This window comes from Crocodylus siamensis, chromosome 3 (assembly GCF_052110815.1).
Source record: "Crocodylus siamensis isolate JL-2025a chromosome 3, ASM5211081v1, whole genome shotgun sequence".
In the NCBI taxonomy this organism is placed as follows: Eukaryota; Metazoa; Chordata; order Crocodylia; family Crocodylidae; genus Crocodylus; species Crocodylus siamensis.
In genome coordinates, this window is record NC_143397.1 from 168,340,654 (window position 1) to 168,364,843 (window position 24,190).

General features: G+C 43.8%; 1 protein-coding gene across 6 annotated transcripts in view; it reads right to left on the bottom strand.

The window, feature by feature from the left end:
- PTPRM (protein tyrosine phosphatase receptor type M) overlaps positions 1–24,190 on the bottom strand; it is a 745,518-nt gene that overhangs the window by 401,108 nt on the left and 320,220 nt on the right. For all 6 annotated transcript variants that reach the window (XM_090039711.1, XM_090039716.1, XM_090039712.1 and 3 more), the window contains exon 7: positions 19,528–19,821. In XM_090039711.1, the coding sequence (XP_089895837.1) occupies positions 19,528–19,821 (294 nt within the window). The remainder of the gene's footprint in view (positions 1–19,527; positions 19,822–24,190) is intronic.

Consider the following 24,190-nt stretch of genomic DNA (forward strand, 5'->3'; position numbering starts at 1 on the left):
GCATGGGATGGAGCCATGAGCAACTCATCTGGAGTGTGCTTGTCTTGTGTAGATCTGGGGGTGCACACCCCCCGTGCCTTCCCAGGGTGTGTGCAGGGTAGGAGCCGCTCCCCCGCCCTGGACGAACCACTCATAGGTCTTTCCTGTGTCCTGCCCTAGCTAAGCAGCATGCCTCTACCCCACTCCCTCCCTCACCACAGGGGCCACAATCTGCCTCCCACCATGCCTCTTCCCTCCCCCCACCCCTTGCCTGACAACAGACTTACCAGCCTGATGTTGGTCTCCAAACTGCCTGGCTGCATTTCAGACTCAGATCAGTATCAGTAAATATGGCTCCTTAAAAATCATCCATCAGTATCGGCCCACAAAAATCTGTCAGTGCACCCCTACTGAAAGCTTAAATCAGACAAGGGAGAAGCACCAGTAATAGCCATGGATGAATAGCTGTTGGCTATGTTTGCCAACAACATGCCTATCTACCTTTTTAATAACGGCTTTTTTTCATTAAGACGCCTTGTTAGAAGAAACATACACTTGTATTCTCAGGAAACAGCAGTGACTTGGAAGGCTTTCCCCTCCCCTGTTAGGAAGGCTGTAACCTCTTCCTTTACTGATGCAATCGTCATCACAGTTAGACACAAGGTTCCTTTTGGGTAAAGTTACTAGACTGGACTCTACGTAGCACTACTCTTCAAACATATACAAAAGGTTACGTTTTATATATATTTCAAGGGTAATGCTACGTAGAGCATTAGCTGCAAAAACCCTCTCAAACTAATGATGTCCTAAGTGATTTTCTAATTTCGCGTTGTTGGAGTTTTTAGTGGTTGAAAACCAGTGTGCATACCAATATATTTTAAGTGAACACTGTCATCTTGCTCAAAGTGGACCCAAAAGAAGCATCAAGAGTATCAAAAGCCTCTACTCAAAAAGTTGATTCCTTCTCTTCAGAGCATATATCCCAACTTCTTAAATTCATTCAGAATGCGAGCAGAGGCCACAGTATTTGAACAAAGATGTTGAAGAATCTCCAGCTCTGAAAAGTTCTGAGATAAGATTAGATGATTGGATGAGATGTTTTAGATGGGGGTTATCTTGCCTTGAGCAATGGCTGGAATTAGATGACCTCCTGGGTGCCTTTCACCCCTGTTTTTCTATAATTCTATGCTATAATAGGTGAGTCACTCTTAACATATAACTAGTACTTGGCACTTTGAGCTGGCTAACTTCACTTCTAGATAACGTTCAAGATGCTGGTTACAATCTTAATCATCCTAAATGTTTTTAACCCAGCGGTTTAAAACACTACCTGTTCCCAAAGTCATGTTAGTGAAACTCCAAGTTGCTTACTTATAGCTAGAAATAGGAGACATTGTGCCTGAAATTAAAGTAAGTGAAGCACAGAGGCCTCTGGACCCTTCCGATATGACCCTCAGAGATCCTGGAGTCATCTGACGCCAGCAGTATTTCCTGCCCAGGGCAGGGGACTGGACTCGATGATCTGCTGAGGTCCCTTCCAATCTTGAAAATCTACAAAATCTATGAAATCCTTCTGATAGAAAGGAGGAGAAAGCCCCCCCCCCAACTCAGCCCAGGTCCCATCCCCCGATGCGCTCCGATACTCACCACAGGTGCACCAAAGAGTGATAGCTGGGGAGAGACGCTGGGACAGGGGAGCAGACATGGCAGTTTTGGAGCTGCAGGAGCTTTCAAATCAGCGGGGGAAAGGTGCATGGCCAGAGAGAGGAGCAGACTGCTCAAAATGGAGCTGAAGACTCAGCTAGGGAGCCATGAGGGAGAGAGCCGAGCACCAGCGGGGGAGACACCAGCAAGAGACCCAGGGATCCCAAGCCCAGGGAACGGAGGGGAAGAGCTGAGCACAAGCGGGGAGGTGCTGGCAGGAAACCTGGGGAAGTACAAGCCCCAGGAATGAAGCAAGGGAACTGAGCACCGGCAGAGAGATGCCAGGAGAGTCAGGGAAACCAAACCCTGGGTGCAGAGGATGCCAGGGAGCAGCACTGGGGAGAAGTGGCCCACTGGGACGCCAGCACAGGCAGATAGGGCTGCAAGGGGAGACCCAGGAGACACAGAAGAGAGTGGGATTGAGGGACTGCCACTCCTGGGCAGCACAACAGCAAGGGGGTCATGGAGTGCCCCAGAGCGCAGTGCAGGAGAGACTGGCAACACCAGCTGGTGGGACCCAGACAGCTCAGCCTCAGGTCAGACAGAGCTGAGGTGGGAAGGGGCGGGGACCCAAAGGGGAATCCCCCAAGAAAGCTGGCAGAGGCCTGGCAGGGTGCTGCTGCCCCTCCCAGACACCTATTAGGCAGAAGGGAGTGGAGAATTCCCAAGCAGGATGAAGGGCCCTGGAAGCAAGATCCCAGGGACCCATCAGCAGATGCTGACTTCTTATGTTCATTTGTATTCCTAAGTTATGGTTAACCCAAGATTGGGGTATGTTTAGTTGCCAAGGCTGTGGTCCATAGATGAAGAATAGCCTTTAAGAAGACTGATGGCCAGAAGGTCACCAACCCTTGGAGGCAGACAGCACAGATGAGACAGGATCATCCTAGAGTAGGACCTGAAGACAGCAGAATCTGCCTTGACTGCAGATATGCTAAGGGTGGGGTAAAGGGGAAGTTGGAGCCCCATCAAGAAACTCAGGTGCGAGATCCCATGGGCCACCTACCGGGAACTATCTCCCGAGAAAAAAATAAAACATCTAAGACATGGCAGGTGAGTAGGAGCAACAACCAAACCATATTGCTGGTGCCGAATCCAGATTTCATCCTGACATCACTGGGGGGCCAAGGCACCAGTCAAGAAGGGGCCAAAGCCCTATAACACCTACTTTTTGCTGAATAACATTCACTGTGGAGAGGAATGAGGTTCACGTTAAAAAAGAATAGAATGACAAAAACCCAATCAGCTTTGTGTCAGAGTTACTATATGCCATGATTAAGCCAGCAGCATTTTTCAGTTGCTTTTATAATCAATTAAAACTGCCCAAAGTCCTGGCAGTTTCCCTTTTAAGTAACAATGCAGAGAGCTATTTTTCAGTAAAAGGTACTTCTGAGAAAAGAAATGCTTCCATTGATAATCTTGAATTATAAATTATAGCTCTAATTCTCTTTTTATACAAATGAATGCTCTTCACAATCTAGGCTTACATGTCAGATAAAAAGATGAAACTTTTATAATGGAAATTTAATTACAGTACAATTTTTGCCAGTTGTCATTCTGAAGTCATCCATAATTATGCTCAGGTCATACAGAGTTATTTTTTTGTTATTTACTTGGCCAAACATGCCAGTTACACATCAGGTCATCCTCTTAAACAGAACACTGTACAACAGTAATTAAATGAATTATTGAACAGACTTTTTTTTAAGTGATTGCAAACAAAACAGCTCTAGAAACTGTCAAAACAAACAACTGACAAGTCATTCCATTTTAATTATCAAAGAATATTAATTTTTATGTATGAAATGGCACTCAAAATGTTTCAAGTAAAAAATTCAATTCTGTAGTTTTAAATATATTTTCACAATATGCAGTAGAGCTAGAAGTTAACACAGTCCACTGTTTATATCAATTTATTTTCAAGAATAGCATTCTGGACTTAAAAAACCTCTCAAATACTTTCTGTCTATACAAATTTATAAATAAAAGTAAAATCAGCTGTGGATTGATTGCCAAAACTGAAAAATAGTCTTTGTTCTTTACAAGAAATCTGGTCCAGCTAAAGCAGGCCCAATGATAAATATGGGCAAACATGAAGGAACACAGAAATATTTCAATATCTGTTGTTCTTAGATGAACAAAAGGATGCTAGATACATGATAAATATTAAAATGCAGCTTAGCTCAGATACCCAGTGCTATAAATTTGAAAATATAGCTGTTAAGAATATTTTAGATAAATGGACATATTACTCATTCTAAAAGGTTCATTTCACAGATGAGTGAACATCAGCTCTGTTTCTAGCATTCCTAAATCATAACTTTATTGGCAGGCCTATTTCTATTGGTGTACCATATTTTTTTCTTAACACAGTGATTCATGTTTATGTTCAAAATGCAGTTTCTTGTATTTAGAGTCTTAATTTTCTATTAAATACTGATGTAACCAAGCTTATGTTCTGAGAATTCAAGCCTTTTTATTCATCTGTAATCACTCTAATAGTGTAATTCTGGAGCAGATTTCACCTAGTCTTTATGCTGGCATGCAATGACAGGAGAGAGCACATACCACTGGGTCTGTTCTGAGTGTAAGCCTACTCTTCCATTTCTCTAAAATATCATACAGTGCATAATCTTTCTAAGCTTTGCGTCTAAATCTGGGAAATGGTAGGTGACAAAGCCGGGGGGGGAGGGGGGCAATTATTTATGGGCCACATAGAGAGTTTCACTGAGCTGTCATGCGCCCAGTCAGCACACCCATCCTCCCAATAAATCACCAAAACTCCTTTTGTGTGATGGGGCCATGGGCAGGTGGGGGAGCAGTGTTTGGGAGCAGGATGGGCAGATGAGGCTGGGATCACAGGGTGGGGTCACTGGGCGGTGACAGCACAGGGCCAGGACACAGCTGGGATTTGCTTCCCACATACTCCTATGACGGGCACAAGTTCTGTGGGCAGGGGAGTGCAGGGAGCAGATCGTGGCTCTGCATCCCAAGATCCTGGCCTCAGACTCAGCTGCGTGTTTGTATAGTTCCCGGCTGGTCTCCATGGAGACCTCCAGGATCTTGGGGCGATGACAGCACGGGGCAGGGCAGAGCCAAATGCACTCCCCCACGTCCCTGCCTGAAGGGCGTGGTGCACATGAACGCAAGGGGCTGCATCTGAGGCTGGGATATTGAGGTAGTGACAGCACAGGGCCAAGATGCAACCTGCTCTTTGCATGCCCCTTCCCACAGAATCCACACACATTGCAGGGGCGTGCAGGCAGCAGATTGCAGCTCTGCCCCAGGCCCCGGCCCTGTGCTGTCACCACCCCAAGATCCCAGGGTCTCTCTGGTCCCATCCCTTCATCTGGTTCCTAGATGCCACTCCCCTTCAGCCTGCAGCCCCATCCTAGCCACCTGGACATGCACCCTGCACATGCAACCGCTGCCCCCAGTGGTGGGTTTGGAGTGGACAGGCTTGCGTGTCCAAGTAGAGGGGTTGGGGCTGGAAGGAGCCACCGCTGTTGGGGCTCCTAGGAAATGGAGGTCTATTGCAGTGCTGCCACGGCCCTGCTGTACACCAGGGGACAGCAGAACCAGCTGCAGGCACCACAGCCTGGGTTGTCCCTTGTGCCTGGGCCAGGCCAGACCATATTTTGCCGCCCTCTGTGATAAAGTATATATGGAAAAGGCTCTTGAAGTGGGAGCAGAGAACCCCAAAAAACAGGTTAAAGCACAGAGGTGCACAAATCAGACTTTATGAAGGACAACTATAGCAAGGTTATAGAATTCATGTTTTGCTTTTAAAAACTCTTTTGTTTAATAAAGTGGTTTAATAAAGAATTATGGAAAACTACTAGGACTGTCCAAGTGAGCTCCATTTGGGCATGTGCTCTGGATCCCTGAACTATGGCCAGGGCTGTCCCTGGGTGGGACGAATCAGGATGACCACCGCAGGCTTCATGCTTTGGGGGGCCCCACAGAGCAGGGTACAGTAGCAGTGGCATGGAGCTAGGCAGCTCTGTGTCTTTGCTTCCAGCTTCTCGCTATCCACACTCTCCCCCCCCCCGCCCACTGCCGATATTGCCAATGGCGGTGGCAGCTTCTTCGGGTCCAGGGCGTGTAGGATCAGAGTGGGGGAGGGGCCCTAAATGGGCTGATTTGCCCAAGGCGCCACACCCTGCTTGGGTCAGCTCTAAGGCAAACATATACAAACATGAAATAGATACATAATTTTTGTCAAGTGTGACCGGTTGGTATGCAGTGCTTTTACATGGTGTGAAAAGCTTTTACATGCCCTCTTTAACTTGAGTGTTCTCTTTCAATTCCCTTCATAAAAATGGAGACATAGCAACCACTAAAACACAATATAGCAAGCATGCCAATATAAATGACACTAAACCAATTATAAGTTACATGGTTATAGAGGAGCTAGCCTGATATACACCAGCCAGGTCCAGGGAGCTCCACCCATTATTTAAACAGGGCTTTCCATCTGGTAGCCCAGGTGGGGTTAAGTTGCAGCCTCCAACATGCTGCTAGGCTGCTGCTCCCCTCTTCGCTCCAGCTGCAAAAACAGACAGAGTCTCTGGGCTCCATCTTCCTCCTCCAGCTTCTATTTCCTGTCCCTGCCCCAGTAGGCAAGGCAGTGTGGCATGACGTGGTGTGACTAGAGGAGCTGATGGTAAGGCCTAGGCCATGTGAGCATTCGATGCGAGCGTAGGAGGGACTGCCTCCACAAATGCATGATATGGCAGTCACAGGGTAGGAGAAGAGGAGGCATCTACATGGCAGCCTGCGGTTTGCCCCGGTGTGACCTGCAGACATGTGCCCTCATGCCCCATAGAAGCTTGACAACCCTGATTTAAGTTTTAAAGAGAACCCCTATATTTCTCCAACTGCAATATGGTAGGCACTTTGTAAGAAGACAGAAAAACAGCACACCCTGTATGAGCAAAATATGTACCCCATTATCTTTCAAGGATGTGCCTGTGCATTATTCCCTAATTCTAATCTTTTTAGGATGCCAATCAGAACGGAGTAATGGTAAAACTAACTAATGCAATAGTGTACATTGTAGTGATCAATTCCACAGAACCCTGTTTTCTCCTTCACCTCATGACTCTTTACAACCAAACCTCAATCTCTCTTTCCAGGCGCAAGGGAATAGACAAAAATCTAATGACTCCTACAAACTGTAAACTTCTGCAACAAACACCACATGAAGCAATCCAATTCACAGCTGCCTTTCATATAAAGATATATCTTCCTAAATTTTGGATCTCGAGCTTATGGAGGGAAAAGAGATGATGAAATTTTGGGGGAGATTCAGGGAAAAGTAGAAAGGGGCAACAGAGGGGAAAGAAAAAGGAGAACTGGAGAGTGATGGGAGCAAAAGCACAGAATATTCATTTGCCTTCAACTTTCTGGAGTCATTTGAAAGGTATGACTCTTATGAAAGGTACAAAAGGTGTGGACCTTAAATGACTCTTTGGGACTGATTTCTTTTCTTCTTTTAGCTGCATGCACTACACCGAATCTTTCTGGCAGAAAAACAAGGCAACAAAAGCTTTAGCATATGGCCATGTTTCTATGTAGTGATTATGTGACATTTTTACTTAAATATTCAGAATCATAGAAAATTAGGATGGGAAGGGACCTCAGGAGCTCATCTAATCCAACACCCTGATCAAAGCAGGACCTTCCCCAACTAGAGCACCCCAGCCAAGGCTTTAGCTAGCCACATCATAAAAACATCCCAAGATGGAGAGTCCACCACCTCTCTGGGTAACCTGCTCCAGTGTTTTACTACCCTCCTAGTGAGAAAGTTCTTCCTAATATCTAACCTAAAGTTCCCTTGCTGCAACTTGAGACCATTGCTCCTTATTCTGTCATCTGCCACCATTGAGAACACTCCAGCTCCATTCTCTTTGGAACCACCCTTCAGGTAGTTGAAGGCTGCCATTAAATCCCCTCTCAGTCTTCTCTTCTCCAGACCCAAGAAGCCCAGGTACCTCAGCCTCTCCTCATAAGTCATGTGCCCTAGGCCTCTCACCATTTTCGTTGCCTTCCACTGAACTTTCCAATTTGTCCGCATCCTTTTGTAGTGGGAGTGAGGAGGGGCAAAACTGAACACAGTACTCCAGATGTGCCCTCACTAGTGGTGAATATAGGGGAAAAATCACTTCCATCAATCTGCTGGCAATGCTTCTATTAATGCAGCCCAGTATGCAGTTAGCCTGAGATGACCTGAGCAGGGTGTGGGGCCAGGGGTAAATCAGCCTGTGCAGGGCCCCACCCTTGCATGCCTTGAACATGAAGAAGGTAGCGGCGGAGGGGGTGGTAAGCGGCTGGACATTAAGCCAGTATTGGTGGTGGCACTGAGTCACCGTGGCTGCTCCTCCTGGCTCCGCGGGGCCCCCCCAAAGTGCAGGGCTGGGGCAGTTGCCCTGATTACCCTCTCCCCTCCCCCCACCCCAGGACAGCCCTGCAGTTAGCCTTCTTCACATCAGGGGCTTGTATTCAGCTTACTGTCCACTGTTACCACTAGGTCCTTTTCTGCAGGGCTGCTGCTTAGCCAATCAGTCCCCAGCCTGTACCAGTGCATGGGACTGTTCCATCCTAACCACAGGACTCTACACTTGTTCTTATTGAACCTCATGAAATTCCTTTGGAACCAATCTTCCATTTGTCGAGGTCTCTTGGAATCCTAGTCCTACCCTCCAGCATATCTACTACACCCTCCAGCTTGGTGTCATCTGCAATACTGAACAGAACTGGCCCCAGGACCAACTTGATAGCAGCAGCCAACTAGCCATCAAGCCATTGACTACTACCTTCTGAGCCTGACCATCCACCCAGTTTTCTATTCACCTTAAAATCCATTCATCCAAACCATACTTCCTTAGCTTGCTTGTGAGAGTGTTGTAGGAGTCTGTATCAAAAGTCTTGCTAAAAACAAGGTATACCAAATTCACTGGTCTCCCTGAACCCACAGAACCAGGCATCTCATTATAGAGGGCAATCAGGTTGGTCAGGCATGACTTGCCATTGGTGAATCCATTCTGACTGTTCCCAATCACTTTCTTCTACTCCAATGCTTAGAAATGGATTTCTTGAGCACCTGCTCCATGATTTTTCCAGGGACTGATGTGAGGCTGACCAGTCTGTAATTTCCTGGATCCTCCTCCTTCCTTTTCTTAACGATGGACAGTATGGGTGCCCGTACACAAGCATGGAAGCTGTTCTGACATGATGTCAATACAGCACATTGAAGCAGACTCAATTAATCAAGTCTGCTGGAGTGTGGCAATTATTGTGCTCCAGCCAGCCTCCATGGCTTGCATATCAGCTCATGTATCCACATTTGACAAGCTTTAGTTCAAGCGCACCTGCTGGCCATTTTGAAGTGCAAGGACACTGATATACAAGACCATGTGGTGCTCTCGGAGCCACTCTAATTAAAGCACCGTCCCTCTCACCCCTAAAGCATGTGTAAAAGTGCCCTATATTTGCCCTTTTCCAATCATCTGGGACCTCTTGATGGGAATTAAGATTTCAATGGAGTTGTATGGGAGATGATGTATGTTGTTAATACTTTAAATGTATAGTACAAACATATAAAGAAAGGAAATGAAAAATAATCCAGTATAATATTATATATGTGGATAAAAATGTAGGCAATCAAGAAAGAATGAATATATAGCATGCATGCGAATACACAAAAAATGAGGAGGAACATTCACACATTTTGGTTTAGTGTGTTCCAAACTATTAGGACATTTGCTACATTTTGCTTATACTATGGAAACTGGGCCACGAAGTGAATATTCATTCTCATAATAATCATAATTTGCCAAATCCCGCATAGATATACAAGTCTACATGAACACGCAAGTGTGTATATGTGTAAGAAGAAGTTTATGACCTTTTTTTTTTTTTTTTTTTTTTTAAACCTTTACTTCTTCCTAGCATAGATGCAACCTTTAAGGACAGGTCTGGAATAATTGCTGCTCCTCTGCCAAGGTCTCTGGATTTAATGATGGAACATTCATCAAATGTTTGTTTGGAGTCTGCATGGGCTGGTAGATCCCATGGTGCTACTAGTGACAAATACAGTGAGCCCTATTTATACTCCCAGGCCCAAAGTCTAATAAAGAATGAAAAAGCTGACCTCAAACCTGTGCTGTGAACAGGCACTGGAGCAGATATGAAAGTGAACAAACAAGTAAATGTTGTCTGAAAGGGTTTTTTTGCACCTTTTTCCTGTTGGGGAGTAGCTATGAGATGAAGCCTCTGGAACAGATGAGGTAAACTGGGTTGCAAATGAAGTGAACTCATAGGTTGCAAAGGCATATTTTTCATATCAAACACTTAACAAGGGACAGGGGAGCGGAACTTTACCACAGTTGCATTAATTAATGCCGCGTGCCCCCAGAGGCGGGGGGGGGGGGTTGGAGGGCATGGTGAGCTTCCGCAGGCGGTGGCAGGAGCATGGTGACAGTAAGTGGGGAGCTCCCGCAGGCAGCTGCAGTGCTGTTGGTGGCGGGGAGGGTGGCAGGTGCTGCCAGCAGTGTTGGCAGTGAGGTGGGGTAGAGAGCGTCAGCGTCAGCAGCACCTTTTCACACAGGATGCGCTGCCACACTCAGAGGGTACATGTGCATCCGCATGCACCCCCTGCATGTTGCCAATGGTTGGACTGAACTAAAACCAGAAAGGTAGCTTCATCCTCTCCTTTGGTAAGTAGAGAGGGAAGGTTTTTTTTTCTCCTGTAAGAGTTTCTATTACTCTAGAGGACTTCCTTCAGGGGTTCCTCGAAGTATAACTCAGCTGAAAATAAAAATTGTCCAACTGGGGTGAAGTCACATGTTACACTTAGACCATACTAAATCTATGGAATGTTAAGCAGTGTTAAAGTTAGAATGTGATGTGAGCAGTTACATGTTAAGTGTAAATACTATTTATTGCCTACACACCTATGACTTGCCATTGGAGGGCTGGTAAGCAGGGTTGTGGCTAAAAGCTGGGATACCTGGTGGGGAGGGGCTGGGGTGGTGCATCCCAGGGCACAGGAGCACTGCAAATTGCTCTTCTTATCTTTCTGGAGCAGAGTAGTTACTCTACCATGAACTACGTAACACAGCCTGGAATTAACCCACAGCTGAAGGGGTATAACTCAGATACTCAGAGAACACTTAGCATAAATTAATGAGTTTTAACATGTGGATGCTGGTGTTTTAAGTGCCCTGAGTATGGTTTAAGGGTAATGTGCAACTTCACCCCAAGCAGCATTTTCTTAGAACCTAAGTGGACTCCTTTGCTTCTCTCGACTCCAAAGCAGAGCCTGTAACTGGCCAGTGCTAAGCCTTGGACAGCAGCAGCATGGGGTGTGGGGGCAGCAACCGCAGGTTTGCTAATGTTGAGGGGAGAAGTTAGTTCCTTTTTTAGCACCAACTGTCTCAAGCAGCCAAAAAAACCCACCGTTCTTGGTGGCAAAAAAATGAGGTGACATCTCCAGTAGCAGCAAAACCACTGGCTGCTATCCTGCATGGTGTACCACTGCTGCTGCTGCTGCTATTCTGCTGGAGGGTGCAGGAGTGACAGAGACATGGGAAGCTGAGGCTCCATACCAGCTCTATTCAGACACTCCCCATCCCCTTGCCTTCCCATCATTATGCTACTGCTCCAAGGTCTCTAGCAAGACAAGGAGAAGGCCAGGACTTGATAAGATGTTGGCAACTATCTGAGGAGTGGAGGCAATGAGGAAAGACAAATATATTTGTTCTCAGGTATATATTTTCTGTGGGGTTGCCAAGGAAGAAATTGTTTGCAGCTGCCAACAGCTGGTTAGGATTAGGCTTCTGCACAGAGTTCATCACAGTGAGAGCATTTTACTAGGATGCCCTGTTCTGGGCATATGAGTTCGCTGTTCTACACAAGGGAAATGGTCAAAAATCGCACTAGGAATTTAGTTGCCTGAACTACCCCCCCATTACGATCTTTAGGATTCTCTCCCGCATACCTGAAAATTGTAATTCATCTGTCAGGCAGCAGTGTCAGCTTTTACTTTTACAGGAAAGAGGAACTTTTCTTGGAATGCTTTGCAATTAGAAAGCAGATAAAGGTACTGGGACTCTATAGCAACCATTGCTGCTATCTCTGTTAAGCCTGTAACTATTTACTTCCACAATAAAAATATTCATGAAATGTATGTTCTGCATCAGGCTTCTTATTATGCTGTAGTGTTGTTGCTTGCAGTTAAAGTTTACAGTAGCTTTAGGATTTGGAATGATGAATTTAAAGGCATCACTTAACTGTCTGAGTAAGTAACCTACCAGAACATTTCCCCAACATATTTTATTTAGGTCCCAAGCAGGGTAACTATAGCTATTCCAGGCAGCTGCACACTTGATTTATATCAGACTCTACCAAGCATTCTAGGGCTGGCTGAAAGATGAAGAAATGCTTATACTGTGAATCTCATGATTGCAGTACTGAGTTCAGCAGAGATCTTCATTAGGTACAATATGGGAAAGGAAAGCAGGTATGTTTAAAAGCCAGAGGTGTGGAATAATAGAGAAGGATTTTGATCTGAATTGTCTTGGATAGAATAGGATTCTAGTATTGGGCAGATTTACTGGGACTGTACTGTCATGCCAAAAAGAGTTTTGAACTATAGTAGCAAGCTTTTTCAGAGCCAAACTGTTCTTTTTTTTCCTTTTTGTCTTTTTTCTTTTTTATCAGTTGCAGGAGTATTTGCAAAACATTCAGGAACATGACTTACTTGGGAGGCCAACTGAAAAGAGGAAGGTTTGTTTAGCTTTTGTGTAGTGGGGAACAGTGACCCTAACAGATTGACAAGAGAATCTTATCAGAGGTTTGTTGATCCCATCTTTATGGTGATTTCCTGAGCTTTCAATGGGCCAAAACTAGAGGCATATTAGGACTGTCCATTTATGAAGTCTTTCTGATATTTACAGGATGAAGAAGGATTTTGAAAATATCAGGAAATAGACATCTGTTGTCTTTTTGAGCAAGGATTATGAACGTTTTGCTTTTCTGTCAGCCAAGGACTGGTCAAGACAACAGGGAAATTAGCACATCCCAGTCAGCCTAATGCAGCTAAAGGTTACACACTGGCAGAAAATCAGTGCATTTGTGGTAAGCATTTAAAAATCAGCAATGGAGAGAATGGAAGGTTGTTTTTTGCTTTACATCAGCCCAAAGGTTTTGAAAAATTTAATCTACATGACTTCTGACTTATCTTATCTCAGTTTTACTTTCCTTCAAAGGTTGTTAGCTGTTTAGGGATCTTATATGATCAATTGATCGTGCACTATGCAACCCTTTAGCAAATGGAAGAAAAAATGCAGGTAACACTTCCAGGTAAGATGAACTTTCCCTTTCATTCCATTTTTGTACTTTAATTCTCTGAACTCTTACTGTAGGCAGTGCAGAGTAACAGGGGATTTCAGGGGTTAAATATATGGACTGGTCAATGTAAAAATTTCAGTCAATCAATCAATGGAAACATATGCTTCTATGGATACCACCACACAGCTGGCAAACAATGAAAATAAAGATGGATTTTTTATGCCACAAATCTTATAGCAGAATAGTGATTGACAAGAGTAAGAGCAAGGCCCTTTGGGCAGGAATTTCAGAGCTCCTTTGCTGTGCGAGCATATTCATTTGCAGATTATGGTGAGTCTTCTTGGGATAACCGTCTTTTCACAACTAACATCGGATAGTGACTTAGTAATTGAATAGAACTGAGAGAAAGTTTTTTTTTCTGATGGGTTAAGGTAGTGGGGTAGAAGAGAAAGCAGCGTCAGTGAAATTAATTAAAATATTCCTTACTACTTTAGCATGTAGACCCTCCACCTGGTAAATAGTTTGGTTAAACTGCCTTATTTTTTCACATGCTATTAACCAGTAAAAATGAAGAGTCTACCTCCAAGTTAAAAGGCATATATATTAAGTTTAGAGATAAATGGTCTGTGACAATGCCCAGACCCCCAGGGGTGGCTGCAATGCTCCTGCTGGCCATGTGGTCCCTGCCCCACCATGGCTTCTTGGGATACCTTCCCTTTTTGAACCTAGCCTTGATGTTTCTTATCGAGTATAGGGAGGCTGCCCCTAGAGCAGGGGTAGGCAACATTTTTTGGCCAGAGTGCTGAAAAAACCACAAAGTCTACCTTGGAAAGTGCCAGAGTGCTGACATGCTGAAGCCCAGAGCAGCTGTTTGCAGCCTCCCAGCTGCAGCCAGCCCTTGCAGCAGGGCTTGCAGCCCCCCGGCCGCCTGCTAGGAGCAGCCCGGGCTCCGTGGCTGGCAGCAACTGCTTAGAGCCCAGGCTGGCGGTGGTATGCTGAGCAAAATGGTCTTGCATGCCATGCTCAGCACACATGCCAGGGGTTGTTGACTCCTGCCCTAGAGCATTAAGCAGTGGCCCTTGGCCTTGTCAGTGCCTTAGGGCACCAGGCGCCTTATGGGCTGCATTTATGCCCTTCATCCTCCCCTATAATCACACCCAAGCCTTGCAGATGTCGTTCTGACAGTGTTTGAGATCTGCCTGGAGGGACCTCTGTTTCTTTGCTTTTAGCCCATTATCTTGGTCGTAGGCCTCCAGCCCTGGTCTGCTTGTTCTAGCTTGGCTTTTTTGGCCTCAGCCTGCTCTTTATTTTGGTCTCTGGGCCCCTTGCCCCGGTCTTGAGTTGTGCTCCAGCCTCCTGGCATCCCTGACCCAGGCTAGGCTACTTGTTGTCTGACTCAGTCCCCTTGGTGCCCCTGGCCCAGACAGGCTGTTCCCAGGTTAACTCAGCACCCCCTAGCATCCCTGACCCAGGGCAAGGCTGCTCACAGTCTGACCCAGCCTCCTGGCACACCTGGGTCTGGCAAAGCTTCTCACACATTGCTGGCCACTTTAACCAGACTCAGTCCCCTGATTTCCTAGATCTGCATGGTTACTGTCCCCAGACTCTAAATGGGTTCCCCTCACACAGCCCCTGTGGGCTCCTATCCACCCCTTTCAGCCACACCTGGTCCTCTAGTATCAATTTAAACATAATGCAAACACAAGAAACTGCCTCCTAACTAAAAATCTACCCCACTCTGGGTTTTTTACCGTCCTGCACATCCTACCTCCCTTTGAGCTATCTTCTCCCCACTCTCATGGGGGGCTTGAGTGCTTGCCAGCCTGTCTTTTTCAGTCCCTATCTCCCTGCAACTCAGCTCCTGGCAGCACGCAGAGCAAGGCAGCCTGCTTGTTTCAGGTGCTGGGATTACAGCTGAGTCGCATCTTACAGGGGGGTTGTCCTGAAGTCTGCGCATAAGGCGAAAGTCACGTATAGCTGAAATCGCCCTTCCCACCAGGCTTTGGCGCTGAGCAGCCGCCACCACCGCAGGGCCCAGACAAGGTGGGCGCGGTGCTGCACAGCCCGTGCGTGCAGTGCAACAGTTGCGCCTTCCGCACACACTCCTTGCCCCTCTCGTCCTGCCAGGGCAGCCAGCTAAGCGTGAGTGAGCTGCTGCCACCTAGCCATGCCGGCACGTGCAGGTGTGTGCAGGCAGCACCACGTGGCGCCGCACTACGCACTGTGCTCTGGCCAGCACCTGGCAGCTAGCCCCAGCAGCTGAGCACGTACAGCTGAATTTGCATAAGTTAAATACGCGTAAGATGCGACTCAACTGTATTATGCCCTGGAGCACTGCCTCTTCCAGTCAGGCGACTCCTTAGTTAAGTACAGGGGTTTCCTTTGTGTCTAGTGGTCAGCCTGTCCCTCCCTGCTACAGCTTAACCCAGCTGGTTGTAGCCTTTACTCTCAAGCTGCCTGAGAATCTGCTCCGCACAATAAGCTTGTTGCAGTACAGCTAGCTGTTGACCAGCTGCCTCCCTACACAGAAAAGCTAGCCTGCTCCCCTTAAAGTAACAAGAGCCTCTGGCTCCCTCTTACAGTTCCCATAAGCTCTTTTGAAAGGAATCATTTTGTTTTCTTTGATTTTCATAGGATTCATATAGCTGAGGCAAGAGAATAAGCAATCATTTCCCCGTATGGCTTGGAAATGTAACTGTGGAAGAATTAGGGAAACAGAAGGAAAAAAAATAGAATGCAGCTCCATAAAGTTATTTACCCCATAACAGTCCAATGGACTCCTCTGTATAAGCTGCTTGCTTTAACAATGAATTTGTCAACACAAGGTATGTCAACAGGATTCTAGCCCAGTGGTTTACAGTTTAAGAAAGCATACAAAAGAGTCCTTAAGGAGTATGTTTCGGAAAGTCATTTCACAGTATCAAATTGTGCAGAAGACTGTCTCAGAGGGGCACTTGTTGTTCCTTTAAAATAACAGAATACCTTTCAAGTGTCACGATATATGGCGGCAGGTATTTTGCTGTAAATTGTATGTCAAAGATATCCTGTATGGGAAAGAAACACTAGATAAAGGTGCTCCAGATCTGAGGAGGCTATAAACACTTAACTATTCTGGTCTTTTTACATACATATTTGGAATCTGACGGCCTTAAAACTGGGAGTTCTGACATGGCTTAGCTAGCTTTATTGGCTCTGGGACTTCTGCCTGTTTTCAAGCACAGGACAACTCGCCTGAAACTTTAGTTCAATAAACTATTTGTGCAGTCATTCAGCTACTAGCTACAGCTGAGAAAGCAAAACAGGAGTTCAGCAAAATGGCAGCTGGCATACAAGTCCATGTTATCAAACTGATTTTTTTTGTTCCCAGGACAATGACTTGGCAGAGTGAATGGCTGGGGTGCTTTTGTATTTGTGTAGTGATTCTACTTTACCTGGAACTTCTAGTCTCTGTTTTGAAGCTTTTAGTTAACAAGCATGAAAACAGAAAGAGCACCAGAATAATTAACAACATACAGTATCATGGAATTGTTCTGACATACAACCAACCACATTTATGCTGAGCTTGGGGTAGTGGAACAGCTTATGATTCAAACTCCCAAACTGATCCCTAATTGATCTTGGTTCCAGGGCATATGCAAAAGTGAGAGAGACCTTTTTTCTGGATTTGATTATGACGCAGTCCAAAGCAACAGAAAATCTGAGAGAAGAATTCAAAAGATTTCAGTGTTATTAAATTCTGAACACTACTCCTTTCTCTTTTCAAATCTGAACTCAAGTACTTAAACTTAATCCAAAGCAGAACATCAATTCTTTGGCATCCTATTTATATTGCATTTCATCACAACAAAACAAAGCCCTTTACAAAACACATAAATACTAGTCCACTGAGGATGGTATTGCCAAGTCTGAGGAGTTTGCTTCTTTATTTCCTCTGCATTCTAATTATAGATGCTTTTATTTACTAGAGCTCAAATAGCACTTGTCTATTAGAAGTCCCTGAAATCTCATTTTGCTAAAATGAAAACATATTTCAAACACTTCGGAGAACTATTAAGATTACTGAATGTCTAGCATGGTGCCTCCAGTCTCAGAGTGGTTCAATAGACCCCCCCAAGGGAACAAGCAAACAGCATACAATTATCACAGTAATTAAAAAGGTGCAATGACTCTTCTCTTAAAAGACTCCAGTTTTATTAATTCTATGGTACACATTTGAGAATAGCATTGTTTCACTCCTCCCAGCTTAATTGTTTTGTCATTAGTTTATCAGCATCTCTTTTTAACCCCTCGAGCCAGTTATTAGCATGTCACTTGCTAGCAGCTAACCAATAACCACTACACCTTCAAAGCAACCATCTTTAGCTGTAAAAAAGCCAAATTGTAGTGATGCATTTAACACTGTCATTCATAATTTTAATTTTTCAGTTAGCTACCACTTTATGCATTTTAATTTAAGAAAGACTACAGCACAACTTGCTAGATTCATGAAATGACAAACTGTATCACAATAGTTTACTTGGTAATAAAGCATGTCTCAGTGGATACTATTTTGCAGAAACAGATACTTGTTTTAATAGTCCATCATCCCAACTACTAAAATGATCGCAGAAAGCATACAATGCACAGATGCATAATTAAAGTTCTGAATTTTCCGTGTCTTTCTCTGAACTCTCAGTATAGTAATCCTCATTAACTCGGCCTCTAACCTTATGGTCTGTAGTCACAGGATGAAGATAGGAAAAACAAAGCAGTGTAGTTTCATTTTAAAGTAACTGAAGTGACCATGAATGGATTGAATAGACATTTACTGTACCTGTAAAGCTAAGTACATTTTATTCACGTATGAAAAACACTTTGGCCCAAAGACCCTTGTAACTCTATGATGGATTTAATACCCAAGTTCTGACCATCTTAATTGTTATTATATTCTAGTAAGGAAAATGTTGCAGACACTAGCATCTAGTTTCTTATGTTCCCTTTTCACAAAATTTTTTTTTTTTTAATTAAACCTCATCCTTCAGTCATGAAAGGAAAACTATAAGCAAAAACCAGCCAGCCAATATCTACAACAGTTTGTTCAAAATGGCATAATATTGGGAATCTGAATACAACATCACCACAGCTATATCCTATGAAAAATAATATGGATGCTGACAAATACTCCTTCTATTTGCAATGCATCATTTAGTCACTGGAAGGTTCCTGGACAGGTCTGAAAGGCTTAACTAACCCCTGAATTCATTGGAAATATTTCTAATTACTTGCTATGCTTTTAAAAACAGACAACTGATTAGAGATCAGTTCTTTAACAGATAAGCATAAATACAGAACTGGGATTAATTATTTTCTCTTTTTTGTGAATTTCTCCTTGCCTTCTGCCAGCTTTGCTGCATAGAAAGGGGATTTAAATTGTCAAGGATAAATATATATTACACATTTTAAATTCCACCCTATGTTGCTCTTTTTCTTTATCAAAAAATCCAATAAAGGCACACAGTAATATATTTCTAGGCCAAATTTAAGCTCACAGCAAGCTTCATATCTATATTTTGTATGTATCCCCAGGCATCTTAAACAACACACATGTTACAAATCTGATTTTTCAGATATACAGATTCTTTATTTGCATATTCCAACTTGGGTTTTGAAAGGTAAAAATGTTTCTGAAATTCTATTGCCATATTCCTAATATTAGATGAGAAAGAACCTCAAATTTTTAAAATAAATATGTAACCTTATCAACACAATCACTGAAAATACAATGCCAAAAAGAATTTGTATTGCAGTATATTTTACTTATTTTCTTACAGCTGAATAGCAAACTAACAGTAACACTACTTTTCACCGGCATTACCGTCCAACTGTCTTTCTGTTATAGCCCTCAATCTTTACCTTTTACAGGCAGAAGTCAATGCTACTAATTACAATATTATATTATAAAGCCCTAGGTATCTTTACTACAACACAACTCACAGGATATCATTTAACAAAAGAACATACTGTCAGCTATGTCACAAAGCACTTCTCAACTAAATCTTGTTTATGAATAATTGCCATTATTAAATCCATTTTTCATATCTATTATATTCTCATTTATACGCTCTGCAAGAAATAATCAAGTTTCTTTCATTAACTCAAAAAATAAAAATCTAAGAAATCTAGCATTGATGCAAGTAAGATATAATGAAATAGAGAAAGCTCAACAGCATGCTATGCATCTGAAAGTCCAGTGTTTTGAAACTACATCATATTCTGCACTAATTACTGAAAGGCCCAAACAGGTATGACTTAATGTACTGTGACACTATATGTTAGTTTCAAGGTCACCATTTGTAAACGCTAATGGCTTTTACTTAAAAAATCATGTTGACCTTAATTCCTGCATCATGCAGGTTTAAGCTAGATGATGCCAACTGTTACTTAACTAACTTGGTGGTTTCAACATCAGTGAGATGTTTACAATTTTTCCAGCTTCTGCCTGGTACTCACCAGCACATTTCGTCCTTGTTTTAAGAGCTGGGCCAGGGGATCCGGTACCTCCTTCACCTGGTCGTGTAAGCAGCACGCTGATTTCATATTCTGTATCCGGATCCAGGTGCCCAATTTTATAGCTTGTGGAGTCAACTGGTTGTATGTCATACCAAGTTCCACTTGAAGTGCGATACTCCACTTCCCTCTGAATTATGGGTCCATCCCCATTGATGGAATTGGCATTCAGCTGTATCCATAAGTATGTTGCACCAACTGAAGACAGCTGAGGTGGAGCAATGGGAACAGGTGGCTCTGAAGCAAAACAAATGTTAAAAAATTATTCTACAAATACTTATTCTTTCCATAAAATTCAAGTAAGCAACTTTTGCTGACCCCTAGGCACCAGTATTGAGCAAGTTATGTACTCTGGGTATCTTCACACTTCGCTATCCTGATCAATCTGAAGCGACTTGCATCTGTGAAAAGTAAAATTTCTTGTAGCTATGACCCAGGCTGGAGGGTCTTGTGAGCAACATGTTGCCCTTAAGCTACCAGCTGGAGACTGGTGAAATAAACAATGATCCTTGGTAAACTATACTAGAGGGGCTGCCTATGAGAAACACTGTTACAAATGTAATTATTGGTTACAGTTTTGAACAAAACATGTTATAAACTTCCTAAATGAACTCTATTAGCTTACCATACTGAGAGATGTTAACCTCCATTTTATATAAAACTGTATATAAACTGTATACAATTGTATATTAGCTGTTCACCAAATGTTAAAATATGTGTATTTCTAGCATTTTTTCATACACAATCAAGGAGTTGCATCCAAGATCAACATACTTTTCTCTATAGATGTAAACTGTTATATTTACAAGTAACTTTTGGAATTAGAACTGATATTTCAGTTTACTCCTGATGGAGGCTGAATTGCTGACAAGAATAACACAATTCCCAATTTGTACTTCTTTCTCTGTAAACGTTCAGACCTCAGGCCACAGCCTGCTCTTGTCCAGCTGCAGGTGGCTGCCTGCCCCTGCTGCAGCCCTGGGAGTGGCAGACACTGCCTGCCTGCAGCTGCTGGGCTGCGCAAACGGTTGCAACACTGGTTAACTAGGTCCAGAGTAATGGAAGAGAATTTGGCCTAATACATCTCACCTATGCATCAGCAAAGGATGCGTACTGTTTTAATGCTCACGGGCAGGCATGTACACATGCAGGGAAGCGGGAGCAGATTTGCTGCTAATGGCAACAAACAGATCCCACTTCCTGAGGCCCTGCAATGGGCTCCAGCTGCCACTAGGGGGAGCTCCAGGCTCCCCCGGGGTGCTAGCCCAGGGCCTGGCAGGGAGTACCAGGCCAGGAGACAGCTGTCTCTTTCATAGATTTCATAGACATTAGGGCTGGAAGGGACCTTAGAAGATCTTTAAGTCCAGCCCCCTGTCCCAGGGCCAGGAAGTCAGCAGGGGTCATAGGATCCCAGCAAGATAAACATCCAAATGTCTCTTGAAGGGGTTCAAAGTAGGTGCTTGAACTGCCTCTGGCAGCAGTCTATTCCAGACCTTGGGAGCTCGGACAGTTAAGAAGTTCTTCCTTATGTCCAGCCTGAAATGGTCATCGAGGAGTTTGTGACTGTTTGACCTTGTTACCCCTTGGGGCGCTCTGATGAATAGATGTTCCCCCAGATTCTGGTGAGCACCCCTTATAAACTTACAGGCAACCACCATATCACCCCTGAGCCTGCGCTTTTCCAACTTGAAGAGTCTTGGGCAAGGCAGGGACATTACACCCTGCCCCAAGAGAGCCTGCTACCAGGGTGGCTCCCCAATCAGGACAGGGGGCTGGGACCTGCCCCTGACCAGGACAGTTTCTTGTGCCCTGCTCAGCTCTGTGACTTCAGAGCTGGGTGGGGAATAAACTGGGAAGCCTGTTTCCTGTTCAGCTCTGAGTGCGGAGGTAGGTGTGGAACAAACTGGGGACCATGCTGGGAAGCCTGTTCACTACTCAGCTCCACAACTGTGAATCTGGTTGGGGAACAAGCTGGGTAGCCTGCTCCCCACTCAGCTCCATAAGCACGGAGCTGAGTGAGGAAAAGCTTGCCAACCTGCTCCCTGCACAGCTCCACACTCACAAAGCTAGGCAGGGAACAGGCTCTCCAACTGCCACCAGCAGGGGAAACCCTTATCACCCAGCTCTGTGGCTGAGAGGCTGGCTCTGGGAGATCCTGATGCTGTGGAGCTGGTGCCGGCTGGATCTGCCAGCACCCCGCTCCCTGATCACAATGGTGGAGTTCGGGGCTGGGACGTAAGGATCTAAGCATTCTAAAGGGCTGCTACTTTCTCTAAAATACTAACTGGGCAGGAATTCAGTGTTGCATTTCCAGCGAGGACTATAATCCATATTGTACGTACCCACTGCCCAAGTTAAAGATAGGATTTAGCAAACATCATGCTGAAGTATGGTGTCAGCTATTGAGCAAATGCAAGGAGTGGTATTATACATACTATACTATGGTGACATTTTTTTACTGATTCCTACATGAATAACACACTCACTTTGGCAACAGCCCAAAATATTTTGAATGCTGCTTACTAATTAGTAACAGATACATCTTGGTTAAAATACAATGTACACTCTAGGACAATTAGAAAATAGGGCCCCCACCCAGGACCATTTAAAGAATATGAGGGAAAACTTTATTATATGTGACTATCAATATATAATATTAAACTCTAGCTTCTCCTTTTATGGATTAGAAATTTACTGTCTTTTTTTTAAATTATTGTTTCTGCAGTACATAAGCTATAGCTTAATGCAGAGACTGCATCTTTAAACAGGTCTAACTTAAATCAAAATGATTTAGCATCAATTTAAATCATTATGCTGTTTCGTGAACCCAGACGTGAAATGGAACTTTTATAGAGCAACCTAAGGCATTTATGTAGCCATGCTGAAAGAACAGTTAATTACTTTCAAGTTTCAAATGCTAGTAAAGGCTGTTGAAGTGCCATTCAAAATGCCAACTCAGGAATAAGGTCACCAAGGTTAGTGGCTACACCAATCCATTTTAAGTATTACAAGTATCTGAAATAGACATTATTTTATTGCTTTTTCATTCCTGGGGGTATTGTTTCATTCCCTTGTGACCGAAGTGCAAAATAGGTTAAATCAAGCTGTAGGGTTCTAGCAAAAACCTGCATATATCGTAGTTTTAGCTGAAGGTTGAGCTTGTATAAAATTAACCTATCACCATAAATAATGCATTTATTTTACAGTGAAAACTGGCTGAAAAATAAGGGTCATTAAGTTAAGGATAGACTGTGGTAAAAATAATAATTGAAACATTCAGTGATATTTTAATGAAAGTTACAAGCTACATGATTTCTGTAAGTTAAACCACTAAATGTAATGAATTAACAAGTGTTGAACAGCCATAGGTTTTACCCAAATTATTCTTTTATCTAAGCTTTTTTCCCCCGCTTCTGACAAGGAGAATATTTCTATTTATGACAATGATGAATCTCAGTCGGGTACTCAATTAAGAACTAGTCACAGAGAAATGCAACAGTGAGAAGCATCAGGCTTTTTCTCTGGAGACACTTAAATGGTGGCTACTGAATAAGGTTCAAATAGATAATATTATTTTCTTAATTATTTTCTCACTTAAATTTTTCCAGTGGGTACAGTTCACAGAAGCATAGAAATCATAGAAAAATAGGGATAGAAGCAACTTCAGGAGGTTATCTATTTCCAATAAATTTAAAGTATTTGGCTTTAACCACAGGGTACATGCATTCAGTGGGTGAGGGTCATTGTGGCAAAGAGTACTGAGGTAATACTTTAAATTAAAAAGAAATGTTATTGCTCACTGCACTCATGTATAAAGAAAAATCTACAAAGCTAGTTAGCACTGTACTACCCTTTTAAGTTGGTCTGTCAAGACATACTATTAAACCATATAAAAAAAGTTGTTTGTGGATCAAATTTACTGCTCTAAAGATTGTGCAGGGGAAGAGATTTTTGGCATTTCAGATCCATGGTGAAAGGATTTGGGGACACACTAACTTACAGAAAGCACATACTAGCTGCTTTCGTGTTTGTGTACAATACAGTGCTGTTCATTAATGGCAGGTCCATGAAAAACTTTATTTAGATAGCTGTAACGGTGGCCAAAATGGATGGACCAAATAAAGTAAAACCGGGGGCATCTACACAAGATGCTTACTGTAGAATTGCCTAATTAGCTCCACAGTAAAGTGTCACCATCTACACAGGCAGAGATATTAGGCCAAAGTAAATTGATTAACTCCACCATAGGTTATTACTTCCTGACACAAGTACTATCCTATGGTGGAGTTATTTACTCTGCCACAATGCATATGTATATGGCGACAGAGCTGGCTGGGGCATGAGGGTGCTACAGTGCAGGGGTTGCTTGTCAGCTAGCCCCACATTGTAGCACCCTTGTGCCACAGCCAGCCCCTCCACAGCATAAGTCAGGGCAGAGCAGCTCCAGGCTGGCAGCCTGATGCCCCAAACTCCCTGCCAGCCAGTGCTGCGCTGTCCTGACTCAATGTGCTACAGTCCTGGGTGTATGTGTAAACGCTGCACCTGGAAGCAATAAACACTGGAGCAAACTGCACCAGATTTTATTGTGTCACACTAATTTCACATA